General features: G+C 41.9%; 1 protein-coding gene and 1 pseudogene across 4 annotated transcripts in view; one reads left to right on the plus strand and one right to left on the minus strand.

Moving 5' to 3' along the window:
* Nucleotides 1-15,768, plus strand: part of Herc2 (HECT and RLD domain containing E3 ubiquitin protein ligase 2) — a 181,677-nt gene that overhangs the window by 151,371 nt on the left and 14,538 nt on the right. For 3 of the 4 annotated variants that reach the window (NM_010418.2, XM_006540637.3, NM_001360080.1), the window contains exons 71-83: nucleotides 607-714; nucleotides 2,282-2,413; nucleotides 2,892-3,050; nucleotides 3,140-3,258; nucleotides 3,818-3,943; nucleotides 4,374-4,529; nucleotides 5,028-5,143; nucleotides 5,234-5,432; nucleotides 6,198-6,412; nucleotides 11,327-11,504; nucleotides 11,948-12,109; nucleotides 13,859-13,950; nucleotides 14,353-14,492. In NM_010418.2, the coding sequence (NP_034548.2) occupies nucleotides 607-714; nucleotides 2,282-2,413; nucleotides 2,892-3,050; nucleotides 3,140-3,258; nucleotides 3,818-3,943; nucleotides 4,374-4,529; nucleotides 5,028-5,143; nucleotides 5,234-5,432; nucleotides 6,198-6,412; nucleotides 11,327-11,504; nucleotides 11,948-12,109; nucleotides 13,859-13,950; nucleotides 14,353-14,492 (1,902 nt within the window). The remainder of the gene's footprint in view (nucleotides 1-606; nucleotides 715-2,281; nucleotides 2,414-2,891; nucleotides 3,051-3,139; nucleotides 3,259-3,817; nucleotides 3,944-4,373; nucleotides 4,530-5,027; nucleotides 5,144-5,233; nucleotides 5,433-6,197; nucleotides 6,413-11,326; nucleotides 11,505-11,947; nucleotides 12,110-13,858; nucleotides 13,951-14,352; nucleotides 14,493-15,768) is intronic. The other variant, XM_006540639.2, reaches the window with a different exon arrangement.
* On the minus strand, nucleotides 14,868-15,755 carry Gm19187 (predicted gene, 19187; annotated as a pseudogene).

Consider the following 15,768-nt stretch of genomic DNA (forward strand, 5'->3'; position numbering starts at 1 on the left):
CAAGGCAACTCTTATAAGGACAACATTTAATTGGGGCTGCCTTACAGATTCAGAGATTCAGTCCATTATCATCATGGCAGTGTCCAGGAGTCATGGTGCAGGAGATGCTGAGAGAACTACATCTTTATCTGAAGGCTGCTAGGAGAAGACCGGCTTCCAGGCAGCCACACCCTCATACACCTACTCCAACAAGGCCACACCTACTCCAACAAGGCCACACCTCCAAATAGTGCCACTCCTGGGCCAAGTGTATTCAAACCATGACAGTCTTAGGGGGCCATTCAAGGTCACCCTTAGCACTGTCTTCGAGGCATCATAATATGGTTGGTCAGGTGATAGAATTGCAGCATGGAAGGTGTTGTGGAGGTGAGAGAACAGAACAGCTCAGCCCCGTGGGGTGGTTCTCTGGCCGTTTAGTCCATGGGCAGAGCCTTCTGTTGGGGGCTAGAGCTGGGCAAGATGGCCAGCCTCAGGCTGTGATTTTGGTGCTGGTTCTTCCCCAGCTCCTACATGCAGTTCTGGTCTCACTCTTCCTGCTTTGCTGAACGGTGACTTTCACTTGCTCTCTGGAGTTTCCACTGTGTTTTCTGCTTGCTTATACTCCAGGTGCAGAAGGACTCAGGGTGGAGTTTGACCGGCAGTGCTCCACAGAGAGGCGCCACGATCCTCTCACTGTCATGGATGGTGTCAACAGGATTGTGTCGGTGCGGTCAGGTGAAGAAGGGAGGGCAAGTAGGGACAGTCCTCCTCACTTGTGCTCCATAGAAGGAGTTGTTAGCATAAGACAGGATACTGGTGCTTCATTCCATGGGAACTTTAAGGAAGGTATAGCAAGGTAATGAGTTGTGAAACAGTAGGTTTTGTTTTCCTCTTTCCAGTACTTTGAATAAGATATGATCTGTGTGATGTGTGCTTCCTACTATCAGAGAGGGTTATTGAGTGTCTGGCGTGAGAGGTGCCCTGGTAGTTGGGGAACCATAGGTGTGTGAGAGTACTGGGGCCTACATAGCATTGTTGGCATACTACAGAGCTTAAAGGAATTCTGGCCTGGCTGATAGTAAGGGTTTGGCTCATGGACTGCTGTGTCTAGAGGGTGGACAGAATGTGCAGTGGATGGGAGGCATAGTGGGAGGCACAGTGTGTGGTCTTGTGTACTCTGCCTCGCTCCATGAGGTCAGGAAGAGTGGTCTAATAAACTTGCTTAAAACTTTGAACATTGTAGAGTTGTTAATGCATGGATATGCATGTATGTGTGTGTCTTCAGATCTTTTTAGTAGGGGAGGGGAAGAAAGTGTGTGAGTATGCATGTGCATGCATGAATGTGTGTATGTATGTATGTGTGTATATGTTACTCGCCCTCCTACACACATACACACCTCACTGGGCTGAGTATTGAACCCAGGGTCTGTGTGCATGCTAGACAAACATTCTACCACTAAGCTACATCTTCTTTTATAAAGGCTGAGAAATTTTCCCTGTGAAAGACTAAGTGTGTAAATGGATGTGGTTTTGTGGGCTGCATGTGGTCTTTGTCTTAACCACTCATAGTGTATGTAGTAAGCAGCATGACTGTGTTGCATGGTGTCACATAAGTCCTTGCTCTAATGTGGTATGGTGATGATGTCCATGGCATTTTGATAAATGTCTGTCAGAAGAGTTCTAGTAGTAGTAGTAGTTGTGCTGGTCTCACTGCTTTGAGATGGAAGTCCAGCGGGCTGCGTGTATGCTGTTGCCTCATGCTTCTACATCATTAAGTTGCTCCATCTCCTGCTCTTTTAAGAGACTGTTATGCAGCTCCACGGATCCTTGGGTGTGACCAGGTTGCTCCATTGCTTCCTTGAGTACAGCCTGTCTTGGTCATGCTGAATTGCTTACAAATGCCCCTGGTGGGAATTTTAGATCTTTCTGCCATTGCCTAATTACCTGCCATACTCAGAAGCATTTTGAGAACCTACCTTGGTGTGGGCCTGCTCTCTCTGCAGTTGTCACAGTGCATCCCAGTTGTGTACATAATCATTTCCCCATTTGGTAGTAGCTTCTTTTGGGGAAGTGTGTATGTGTGTGCCTTCAGGTTCTCCAGTACTCAATCAGAGGTTGAATAGAAATCTGTGGAAAGGTAGAATATCTTCAACCCGCTGTGAATGTAAGCTTCAGAGGTCTTGGGCTGAAGGAACCTGCTGACCTTCTGAAGTGGTGTGAACAGCTGTGCTTTGCATCTAGGGAGTCTTGTTGGTAAGATGGTGGAGTCATTTTAATTCCAGTGTGTACTTTCCTCTGCTAGGTCGAGAATGGTCTGACTGGTCGAGTGAGCTTCGCATCCCTGGAGATGAGCTGAAATGGAAGTTCATCAGTGATGGGTCTGTGAATGGGTGGGGCTGGCGCTTCACAGTTTATCCCATCATGCCAGCTGCAGGTAAGAGGGCTGTGATTATCACCCAAGGAAGTGCAAACTTCCCATTGTGTGATTTAAGGATTGTCTTCTGCTATGGGAAAAAACAGAGTTCCTACCTGGGGAGAGGATCAGACAGAGAGCCATCTAAGCTTTCCAGTTGTCAAGATACTTAGCCCCATCCTCACCTCTTAGGAGTTGATGCTGGTTGTGGTTCTTAATGCTTTTGGTTCACAGTTAAATATCAGTTTGAAGAGCATGGCTCGGGGTTGGAAACAGTTGCTCACTGGTAGAATGCTTGCAAAGTATGCACAAGCCCTAGGTTCAATCCCCAGTACAGGAAAACAAGCAAGCAACAAAATAGCAAAAAGCTTGACTTCTAGGATAGCAGTGCTGTGTTCTTCCCTTACTCTGTGTTCCAGTGGGAGTTGAGTTGTGAGTTTGTCCATAGGAGGTGGTCCCCACCATATCACATAGGGACATTTGCAGGACTTCTTCACAGGCCCTAAGGACCTCCTCTCGGATCGCTGTGTCCTCTCATGTCCATCCATGGACCTGGTGACCTGTCTCTTGGACTTCCGACTCAATCTCACCTCCAACAGAAGCATCGTCCCTCGCCTTGCTGCCTCTCTGGCTGCGTGTGCTCAGCTGAGCGCCCTAGGTTAGTGGGATGTCCATGGTCATCGTGTCTGTATACTTAACTTGACAAAGGTAGTCCAGATTCTAAACTTTGCCTGTGTGTTGTTTCAGCTGCCAGCCACAGAATGTGGGCTCTTCAGAGACTGAGGAGACTGCTCACCACAGAATTTGGGCAGTCAATTAACATAAACAGGCTGCTGGGAGAAAATGATGGGGAATCCAGAGCTTTGGTATGAAGCATTAGGGTTTCTAGACCTATGACCCTTTCAGGATAAATGTGCTGCTATAATCATTAAAACCTCTAAACCAGCCTGGAGAATTGGGAATTCTGCCTACCTATCAAGCAGCTTTGTCACATCTAGACCTTTTTCTTTTTTCCTTGCTGCTGAATATGCTAAGTTCAGGCTGGGCTAATTTTTAAAGTCTGTGTATTGACCCCTGTGAATATAGGTCTGTGTTAGATTTTACAAGCCTCATTGGCCATATCCCTTTTATTGTGTTATAATGAGAACATTCCATTCCAGTTTTTTGTAACCACTGGAGATGAGCTGGATTTGTACGCCAGAGAGGGAAGTTCCCTGGGAGGGGCTAACTAAAACTAAGACCAAACATTCTGAAAGTTGATACTTTCTTTGCGCTATAGACACACCCTTTCCCAAGTTGAGAATTTAAATACTCGTTTCCTTTTTTTAGGGGATATAAACTCCTTTACTTATAGCAACAAAAAAACCCTGAGGCTCACTTGCATTCTGGATTTCTGAAATTCAATATTGTTTTGCTGTTTTTAAGAGTTTTACAGGCAGTGCCCTTGCTGCTTTGGTGAAAGGCCTTCCAGAAGCTTTGCAGAGGCAGTTTGAGTATGAAGATCCTATTGTGAGAGGTGGCAAACAGCTGCTCCATAGTCCATTCTTTAAGGTAGTATTTACTTATATTTAAAGTGGTCCTGTCTAGCTCTTTGGGTAGGAGAGCCACTGAGAGCTGTTATGGGAGGTGTTGTGCCATAGACCTATTTGGGAGCAGATCTTAGTGTCACTGAAGGGCTGTATGAAGTATGTCTCAGAAAGTGGTTATGTGATCAAAGCCTTTATTCCAGAGGCATATATATAAAGCATGCTTTGAAATACACAGATGTTCTTAGTTATTGTATGATGTGGATGCCCTAACTGTTGTTGGTCTGAGTCCCTGTGTCTTCTGAAGCTGTTGTCTTCCTAGAAACTCACTCTGAGAAAGTGAGGAGCTTGGGAGCAAGGGTTCTCATAGCTCAGGATGGTAGCCAGTGGCCTTCTCTCAAATATTAGCTTTGTTTCTAAGACTCCCCATGTTTCCAATTTTTTGCTGACTGCAGGTGCTAGTAGCTCTTGCTTGTGACCTGGAATTAGACACACTCCCTTGCTGCGCAGAGACCCATAAATGGGCTTGGTTCCGAAGATACTGCATGGCCTCCCGAGTTGCTGTGGCCCTGGACAAAAGAACACCATTGCCTCGTCTGTTTCTTGATGAGGTAATGTGTGTGTATGTGTGTGTTAATTAACTAATTTTTGGAATTCCTTTTGAGCTGTATGATGAAAAAGATGCCAATGTATAAAGACAAAGTTTTGCTAAGCAATACCTACCATAAAGAAGCTTATAGATAAAAACAGGTACTATAACATGTAAATTTCAATTAACATTAATTTTCAGCAAAGTAACCAAGATATAGTGATATGGTATAGACTTTTCTTTTTTTACCATCTAAAAGTTGACATGATAAAACTGATTTTTTTTGTACTAAGTATAAAATCATGTTGATGTTGGTGTAACTTCATATTACCATTTAAAGATTCCCCTGTCTTCTTACTGTAACTGATTTTCTTCTTTTGCAAGGACAAAGAGTAAGTCAGGTCTCACACTGTATCTTGGGCTGATCTGTAGCCCAGGCTGTCCTTGCTAGGATTGCAAGTGTGGATCACCACATCCAACTTATTTGTTTGACTCATTATTTCATAATAATGTTCCATAGGTTGCTAAGAAGATTCGTGAATTAATGGCAGACAGTGAAAGTATGGATGTTCTCCATGAAAGCCACAGCATCTTTAAAAGAGAGCAAGATGAGCAACTTGTGCAGTGGATGAACAGGTATTATTTCGGAACTAAGAGACAGTGCTGTACATAAGTGATTTTACACAAAGTTCTTTACATCAAATCTTCTTTTAATGTTTGCTATAGGCGACCAGATGACTGGACTCTTTCTGCTGGTGGTAGTGGAACCATTTATGGGTGGGGGCATAATCATAGGGGACAGCTTGGAGGAATTGAAGGTGCAAAAGTAAAAGTTCCCACTCCATGTGAAGCACTTGCGACTCTCAGACCTGTGCAGTTAATTGGAGGAGAGCAGACACTATTTGCTGTGACAGCTGATGGGAAGGTAAGGGTACAGTGTGTGTGTGTGTGTGTGTGTGTGTGTGTGTGTGTGTGTGTGTGTGTGTGTGTGTGTGACAGAGAGACAGAGAGAGACAGAGATATGCTTCATTAGGGTTGAAAAAGTTGTGACAAGCTGTTTTTGATTCTTGTATGTGTAAGGACTTTATTAAAGTACTATCTGAAGAATGATTATGGTAGCGCCATTTCTGTATAATATTTAGATATATTTTAACTACTTTTTTTTTATTTTGAAGTACACTACATCCATTAACTGTATTACTTTTAAAAATTAAAACACTGCCTGTCAGTCTTATTTTTTTGTAATGCACCTCATGGATCTCTGCAGATAGCCATAATCTATAATTTTTATTCCTTTTCAATTTGCATGCTTATATTTTTTTTCCTTTTGGATAAGAGGAAGGGAGCTGTATCCTTATAATTGGAAATCAGGGTACAGGACTGGTTGGGAGAAGGGAACACAGTCCTCCAGTTATGTCTTTGTGGTTGTGCCACTGGTAACTCATAGGATTTTCTTCTAAAAGGCCTCACGTCTCAAAAATCTTACTCTCTCTCAGTAGCACTACCCTAGGAACCAAAGTTTTTACACATAGATATTTGGAAAACACTTCTCCAAACCAAAACAGTATATAACATCTTAAAAATTTCCTGTGATTTGGGGCTTTAAGTTAAAATTTTCTCTGTGGTGTAAATGTATTGAATGCTTATTCTTTGCGGTAACTACAGGAATATTTCTGCTTTCTCATCTTAGCTCTATGCTACTGGCTATGGTGCTGGTGGAAGGCTGGGGATTGGAGGGACAGAGTCAGTGTCTACTCCAACGTTACTGGAGTCCATTCAGCATGTGTTCATTAAGAAAGTTGCTGTGAACTCAGGAGGAAAGCATTGCCTTGCTCTCTCTTCAGAAGGCGAAGTTTACTCTTGGGGCGAGGCAGAAGATGGGAAGTTGGGACATGGCAACAGAAGGTATTGTGTGAAAACACCAGTTTCAATGATCTCTTTGGTTTGCTGTAATGCTGAAACACTGTATTGGTCTTTGTAGTTTAGAACATGTGCAATAACCTGCTCAGATCAGGAATGTTCATGACTTGTTTGTCAGAAATTGGTTCACATGTCACTGTATATGGGCTTACCCATAGGACTCCTGTACTAGGAGGGAAACATTAAGTTTTGAGGTTTTTACTTCAGATTTTATGAATACTAAGCATCCTTTTGTTCATCTTGTTCCTGTCCAGTGAATCACATTGGCATTTTGGATATTATTACATGTCCAAAACTATGAGTATAGAACAGATGGGATGAATAATAGAGAAGGTACTATTCTTCAAACAAAAGAATCAGACTCAATTGTTTTTTAAAAAAATGTATTGCACCTACTACCCAAAGTAGAAATGGAAATGTATCTTAGAATTAACTAAAAAACGCCAGACAAAATATACAGCAGCCCAAAAGACACTGAGTATCAGACAGCAATATAGAATTTCCTTAGAAGTAGGAAACAAACACGGCTAGTTCAGAAAGTTTCTCCAGTATATCATCAGACAGTTCCCAAGTCATAGAGTAGGAAGGAGAGACCCTGGCAGTTGGTGACAAAATCCTGTAGTTTAGAGAGGAGAGAACTGGAAATCTAAGGAGGTCAAAAGAGGTAGACTCTGCGGAGCACCACAGAAGAGAGAGCTGTGTGGACAAAGAGACCCCAGAGACCGGAACCCAGTAAGGCAGTCATATATAAAGCCTAAGAAAGCAGCCAGATGATTGAAAGAAACGTTCCTTGGTGCTCACAGCCAGATGATTGAAAGAAACATTCCTTGGTGCTCACAGAGAAGAGAGAGAGAGCTCCCAGAAACCTCATACAGAAAGGAATAACAAAAAACTAGAGAGATGACTTAGATGACCATCTGTAATTCCAGTTCCAGGATGTTATGACCTTTGTGAGTACTGCACACATACTGTCCACTTACATGCAAGCAAAACACTCATACCAATAAATATATACGTGCCCATTAACAGGAGAAACAATGAACCATACACTACTAGTATGATTCCTTTTCCAAAACTTAAAAACTGAAACCATTTTTCTAAATAATAGAGCTCAAAGTTCCATCATTTTGTTAAGTTCCATCATTTTTGTGACTATAAATAAACCCTTATCAAGGTAAACTTTATAATGAATCTGTAGCCACTCAAAAATTGCACGTATGCAGAAAAACAAGAGATACACCTATATGAGGAGAAAAGCTAGTCAGTCAAAACTGGTTCAGAAATGACACAGTGATAGAATGTTATTTTAACCACATACCATGTTGTTAATAAACAAGTGAAAGCTTGAGCATGTTAAATAGAGCCTAAAAATTATTTAAATCAAAATTTTAAAGATGAAGAATATGTTCACAGAAAGGAAAAATGAATTTTATGGAATTAATGCCTGAATAGATGTTGTAGAAAAAAAGACCAGAGAAGTGGAAGACATAACCATAGAAAATATCCAGAGTGAAAAGGCCAAGGGAAAAAAGGAATATACAGCTGACAGAGCACTAGTGAACTATGGGACAATCCCATATTTAAGGTATTCATAGTTAGAACATTTAAAGGAGGAAAAGGAGAGATTTTAAAAATACCTGAAACTCCAAACTGACAGCTATAAGCTCATAGGTGCAGTAACTTAAAGAATCCCAAGCAAAAGAGACACGAGGAGGAATATAAAGATAGCACCAAAGTAGACTGACAGGAGGATTTCGAAAGGAGTCGGAGCGGGTCACATTAAAGGCATACTTAAAGGAGTAAGAAACTATAATAAAGTAATGCAGTAGGTATGACATCAGAAAACGTAGTCATCTAGAAAACAAACAGCAAGGTGAGATCTTACACCTAGTATGTTTATATCAGTGTAATGATTTAGCACTCAGAAGTCAGACTCTGGTCTGGGGAGATGGCTTCGTCTGTTTTGTCTTGGGGGCCTGAGCTTGACTCCCTGATCCCGTAATTAAAAAAAAAAAAAAAAAAAAAAAAAAGAAAGGCATGGTGGCATACAAGGAGGCAGAGACAGTCAGAACCCTAAGGCGCTCAGTGGCCCAGTCAGCCCAGCAAACTGGACAAGTTTCAAGTCAGTGAGAGATGCTGTCTCACAAAAAGGTGATGTCCTCTGAGGATCAACACCTAAGATTGTCCTTTGGTCTCCATACGCACACATGTGCATGATCACTGTACACACTCAAAATAAACCAAAGTAAAAAAAAAATGAGTACTATGCTAATACTAGTCTCAAACAAACAAACCCACAATATTTATGTTAATATTGTATACAATATTGTTCACAGAAAAGAATATTGACAGGGACTAAAGTGTTTTCTTCATAATGAAGTACTTCTTCAGGTCATCAAGAACACAGAGCAAGTAGTAAGCTTAGTACTCACTGATGAAAAAATAATATGCTCCAACTATGGAGCTAGAGGGATGGCTCAGCCGTTAAAATCACTGGCTGCTCTTGCAGAGATCAAAGCCAGGTTTAATCCCTAGCATTCGCATAGTGCCTCACAACCATTGTAGTTCCAGTTCCAGGGAATCCAACACTGGCCTCTGAGGGCCTTTCACAGGCACACTTGTAAGAACTGCTATAGCTGCAAGGGTAAATGAGACAAATCCCCATGGCCATGGTTTTCAATATCTTCCTTTAGTAATAGATAAAAAAGTATGAAATACTTTAAAAATTGGGTAACTACAAACGACCTAATTAATATTTTGAGAATACTGTGACAAACAAAATACTAATCCTTTCATGTGTACATGGAACACCTACAAATGTAAATGTAGACTATGCAAAATAGCAGATTTTACATAACAAAAGGATTTAAGCTCATACAAAGCTTATTCTCTTGTCTACAAGGAAATTAAATTGGAAATCAATAGCAAATCTGAAAATCATCCCCTAATACTTGGAAAGCAAGTAATACATTTCTATACTCAATCTTAGCCAAGAGGTAGAAAAGCAATTAAAACATCAGAAAAACTGATAGATCAAAGAATGAGTGAAAAATCAAATGCTAAATAATTTTAAACAGAACAAACGTGAAATTGATTTACTAACATGTGTGAGATCTAGCAAAAGCAGTACTTTGAAGGAAACTTACAATGTGAAGAGTGTCTTTTAAAGACAGTAGCAACACTGGTACAAAACCATAACTTCAGGATGTATACACCATCATATAGGAATTCCTGTTGGAGGAAGGACAGACTACTCAACAGAAAAAAGGGTCAGAATCCTTAATACAAAAAGCCAGAAAGAAGAAAGTAGGAAAATAGAGAGGAAGACTGGTTCTTGGAGGTAAACACAGTTAGCAAAACTTCTATCAAGACTGATGGTGAAGAGATTTCAGGTCACAGGAATTTTGGAGATGAAGTATTTTCGTGCATATTGGCAGGTATCAAAAGATCACAAAGTAAAGCTGGGGATGTAGCTTAGTGGTTAAGACCATCTTCCCAGCTTACTTACCTCAGGCCTGGTGGTCTCTAGGACCACCAAAATAAAATAGATCTTTAAAATTAAAACAACAAAACATCTGCCACAGAAAAGAGAAAACAAAAAACCTAGAAGTAGCAACCAAGTGTGATTGCGTTTTTCTGTAATAAGGTACTTGGCTGAGACAGGATAGAGGTCCCATGATTAGCCAGGCTGCCCTGTGGGTTACATAGTGAACTCTGGGCACTTGAGGACTGCATGCTGGGCCCTGTTTCAATCAGCAGAAATCACAGTTTAATAAACAGCTTTAAAGCAACAAAGATGACTTTTTAGAAGAATTGGACAAACTCAAAAACAAAAACCCAACAATCCACAGACTCAAAAACTAATTTTTTGAAAATACATTTCACAAACCAAATGGCTGGTGATTTGTGATGTAATGTAACCTAATTTTTTCAAAACCTTCAAGAGAAAGGAGAAGTCTCCATGATACCTTTTTGTTTTGGGAGACAGGATTTTGCTATTTAAAATTACTTGGGCTGGCCTCAAACCTATAATCTTCCTGCCCAGCCTCCTGACATTGCAGGTGTGTATCACTAAACCCATTTTGGATTTTTTTGTTTGTTTGTTTGTTCTTTTTGTTTGGAGGCCTTAAGGATGTTGAGCAAATTTTCAACCACCAAGCTAGCCTTATACCCCAACTCATTATTTTTTTTAAAGACTTTACCTTTATCAAAACAAGACTCAGAAAATAATTCTTAAAATCTTAAGAAATCAAATCCAATAGTATACAAAAGAATAATACTATATGATCAAATGGCATTTATGCCAGAATTCTTAATATTGGGTCCACACTAGAAATTGAGTCAATATAGAAAGAACAGATAGACATATAGTATGTTGAGCAGACCGGGTAAGAGCCAGGCAACACACACACACACACACACACACACACACACACACACACACATACACACACACACACTCACATCAACTTACCTACCTACCTATCTATCTATATGCAAACAAAATATTCACTGGCTCATAGGCCTTGTAAAAACATATCATATGTCTGGTTTGAAACTGTGAAAGCCTACTCTGGCTTTCAGCTACCCTGTGTAAAGGTAGGTAGGTAGGTAGGTAGGTAGGTAGGTAGGTAGGTAGGTAGATAGATAGATAGATAGATAGATAGATAGATAGATAGATAGATAGATAGATAGATAGATAGAAGTGATTAAATTTTGATTTCAGATTCATTAAGTGATTCTTCTTTATTGACTTTATAATCACCTAACTGAGAGAACATTTAGAGCCACATGCTGAATAAATAAGTAACAGAAATGTTTAAATTTAAACAAGTGTTTAAAGTTTAAAATATGTAAGAATAAGAATATTTTAGTAATATTTGTTGTATTCTTTTATAGTCCATGTGACCGCCCTCGTGTCATTGAATCCCTGAGAGGAATTGAAGTGGTTGATGTTGCTGCTGGTGGAGCCCATAGTGCCTGTGTCACAGCAGCTGGAGACCTCTACACATGGGGCAAAGGCCGATATGGCCGCCTGGGGCACAGTGACAGTGAGGACCAGTTAAAGCCAAAACTGGTGAGAAGGTACTGGGTTTAAATGCCCAGGTCCAGGCTCAAGTGTCTTAGTGTTGACACGGGATAGGGGCAGCTTGTCTTTGGTGTTACAATCTAGTAGTCATAGGTTTACCATTTATAAGTATGTTTTTTTATTGATGGAACTAAATTGTTTTGCTACATACACACTCCTTGTAAAGGAGTGAATGATCAGCCTTCATGGTGGTCATAGTTGACTCACTGCAACTCTGACGCCTGCTTTCTACAGTTCAGATTTACATTTTCATATAAATATAAATTTATATTGTTCATATAGAGAGGAATGCATTTCTACCTTAAATAATTATTAAACTTTTCTTTGTAAAGTCTTAAGCATTCATAAAGTAGTAACACTATTATTATTAAGTCTTTTTTTAGTGATCATTAGTTACTATCAGCTGAACCCTGCATTTATTTTTCCTGAAGGTGGAAGCACTACAGGGCCATCGTGTCATAGACATTGCGTGTGGCAGTGGGGATGCCCAGACACTGTGCCTCACTGATGACGATACTGTCTGGTCCTGGGGAGATGGAGACTATGGCAAGCTTGGCAGAGGAGGCAGTGATGGTTGCAAAGTGCCCATGAAGGTATTTTCGATTTATGCGTCCCAGATCTCCAGTTTCTTTTCCTTCAGTGTACTTCTTAGGAACATTCTGTTCATTGAAGGAGGTACACTGGAGTAAAAAGTGACCAGAGGCTCCATTTGGATACCTTAGGTGCTGTTTGTGTTGACTTGGGAACGGCATGTAATCCAGATGCGTTTCAAAGAGCCTGTGGTTTTGTCTAGTGTGTATATCTGCTTGACATGCCGAACTAACATGGGTCCCACTTACTTCAGTTTACAGTGATAAATAGAGGACATCTAATGTAGGATATAGACTAGAGCTTGCATTTAGTTGATATGATGGATCTCAAGCAAAAAGAAGAGGTCATGTGTTGCCAAGTAATTAGGGTTAAGGGTCTACCTGTGCTGAGGGTCACTCAGTAATTTCTTAAAGCTGTCAGGTGATCTGACTGTCTTTGGGAAGTGGCTATAGAGATTGAGAGGAGCAGTGTGTCTAGATCATATTAGATCGGTGTACTAGATAATTTTCTCTGTGCCCCGCAGTATGTGATTATGGTACTATGGAAGAAGACTAGGACTTGTGTATGCTCAGTGTCTTTCTTACTGTACAGATGCGGAACAGAGTCTTGCAACACAGGCATCCTGGGGCAGAATCAGACCAGGTGGTTCATACCAGAGGCCCTTCATATGGGGGACCTAGGTCCAACCACATAGCTTTTGTTTTAGACCTGTGCTTCTCATTGCAATTGCTATTGACTATTCCAGAATGACTCTTAGTCTAAGTCAGTTTGAGTTTTTAAAGTGAAAATTCACAGTGAGTACATGCCATAATCACAGTACTCCAGGTTGTAAATTCACAGCTTAACTTGGGTTATATAATGAGACTCTAAAAGAAAAAAAATCAAATGAAAATCCACTGCTTCCCTCACACAGAGTGCTCAGTATTTATCTCAGGGTGGCACCCACTTCTGTCACCTGTAGCCCTTTCCATCTTCTAGTACAGGTATATTGTAACCTCATTGTAAGTTGTTCAGGATTTCTACTTTTATGAGGGGAAATGATTGGACACACATTTGAATATTAAGATGTAGACCATGAAAAGATCTGGAGGATGGTGTTACTGATGGCACTGCGACAGGGCGAGAGACCCAGACAGACTAGTTAAGGGAATCGGGTTTTAGTTAATGATAAAATTAAATATGGGTAATTAAGTAGGAAAGCATACACAGATACCACACGAAGCAAAGTTTGCTGGAGTTTGGAGGAGAAGCAATGACCAGATAAGTGAGGCCTGACAGGATCCTGGACATGGGATGTAGAGGGCAGACACTGGGTGCCTATGGGGTCATAGCAGGTCATAGGATTGCCACCTGAGGGTGTGTTAATTCTGTAGACCTGATCAGAGGATCAGGACCTCAGTGCCCCTGCCCATATCTCCCCTGCTGTCTTTAACTGCTTCCTTGTGAGTCTCCGGGTCTGTGAGGAAAAGCACAGAGCTTATTATTGGACACTGGTAGTGACATGTCAGTCCCAGGAGTGAAGACTTTAGACTTCACCTGGTAACATGTCCTGGTCCTTACTGTATCTAGCATATTTCTGCTTCCGTCCTGAAGTTAACGTTGGTTAGACTAGATGTTAATATTGTATTAAATATTCTACGTGAGTACAGATTTTCAGACTTTTTACTAGATTAGGTTAAGTCTCAATGTGATTGCAGCAGTCAGCAGTGACCTTGATGAAGTCTGCCTGACTGAGCCTTTTTCCTTTCTAGATTGATTCTCTCACTGGCCTTGGAGTAGTTAAAGTGGAATGTGGATCTCAGTTTTCTGTCGCCCTTACCAAGTCTGGAGCTGTTTATACATGGTATGTCGGACTGTGTAATCCCACGAATACCATATTTAAAAGGTGTAAGTTTGTTTGGGCACTTTGCCTGCATGTATGTCTGTGTACTATATGCATGGCTGGTGCCCATAGATGCCAGAAAAGCCTTTATGTCCCCTTGGATCTTAATTTAGCCATGATAGTGATTTATCATGTCACCCGGGTCTACTTGAAGAACGGCAGGTTCTCTTGATTGTTGAGCCATCTCTCCAGCCCCTAAGACCATCAACACTATTTTAATTGCCGTCTTGTTAACTCTGAGACAGGCTGTGATTTGGGTGCTGGAGTGTAGCGCTTATACCACTAGAGTAGCTGCATGGAGGGTAGCAGGGTGGAAGACAGGTGACTGTAGCTCAGTAAGTTGCGTGTTTTCCTTTAATGCAGGGGTAAAGGTGATTATCACCGGCTGGGCCATGGATCCGATGACCACGTTCGAAGACCTCGGCAGGTTCAAGGACTGCAGGGGAAGAAAGTCATTGCTATTGCCACTGGCTCCCTGCACTGTGTGTGTTGCACAGAGGATGGTAGGTTCAAGGCTGATGTTCCAGAGCTGAGGCCTGTAACTCTAAGTTTCTCTCACATAATTTGAGTTGCAGTTCTAGAAACTGAGGGCAGGGTTGCACCCCTCATCTTCAGTCTTCTGTGTTACCCTCAGGAATATGTTGTGTTGTATGGCTTTGCAGAAAGACCTGAGATACTGTCCTCAGACCGGCATCCTGTGGGTCAGTCCTTGGCATCTGGGAACTCTATCCTGACAGGCCTCTTTTCTTCCTCACATGCTGAGTGGGGCTCAGTGTGCGTGAACTGTTTGTATACTGGGGTCTGGGGCTTGGGTTGTGCCAGGTGAACATTGTCCATCCCAGTGAAGATTCTTACTGTAGTCTGTAGCCATCATACTTGTGGATGCTGTGGCCCGGCAGGCAGTTTAGAACACTGAGGCTCATGAAGTGTTGCCAAATGTATTTCTCCACAATCTTGCTGGCCACAAGGGACAAAATGTCCATGGGAGCTTACCACATGGTGGCATCATTGAAAGCTTGAAGACAGGAATGAGCAGTTTGCCATTAGGCCCCAGCTTCTTCAGGGCTACACTGAAGATGATGGCAAACAGTACCAAGTCCAAAATGTTTATGCTCTACCTCGTGTCCCAGCTGGAAACTGGCTGCCTTGATCTCTCTTCGTGTACAGGTGGCAGCTTGCTGTACTATAGATATTGATCTCTGTCTCTGCGTACAGATGAGGTAGCTTAAGAGTGGAATGCAGCAAACACCAGATTGGAGGAGGAAATATTCCTCACAAGATCTAGGAAGGAATCTAGCACCTCCTGGTGTCTCCAACCCAGCATTTGATGGTGGTAAAGGTGCCCAGCAGCAGTACCAGAGACAAGCCCACTCTGAGTACATACAGAAAAAGAACAGTACCCATGCACCCAAGGGCTCTCATGTCCAGGCTAGTGATACCTCCAATCAGGCTGCAAACTAGGCACAGCAGTAGCTCTCTGGAGAAGGTGGAGGATAGTGAAGGTGGTCAAGCAAGTGCACACCGGGGGTGAGGAGATGGTTGTCCATAGTGCTTAGGCACCATCTGCCGCCAAGACCACCAGCACCAGCACCACTTTGAGTAGCACTAGCAGTTGGGCTTGAATGCAGTGGTGTACCTGGTCCTGGGAACTACTGCAACTACCTGCTAACGCACTGTGGTCCTGTCTTGAGCTCAGTGCTGGGCCACCCATTTGTAGTAGCATCCATAGCCACTACCCCCTTGGAGTCAACCTTTGTGTGATCAGCAGTTAAGCTGAGC

Source organism: Mus musculus, chromosome 7 (assembly GCF_000001635.26).
Source record: "Mus musculus strain C57BL/6J chromosome 7, GRCm38.p6 C57BL/6J".
In the NCBI taxonomy this organism is placed as follows: Eukaryota; Metazoa; Chordata; class Mammalia; order Rodentia; family Muridae; genus Mus; species Mus musculus.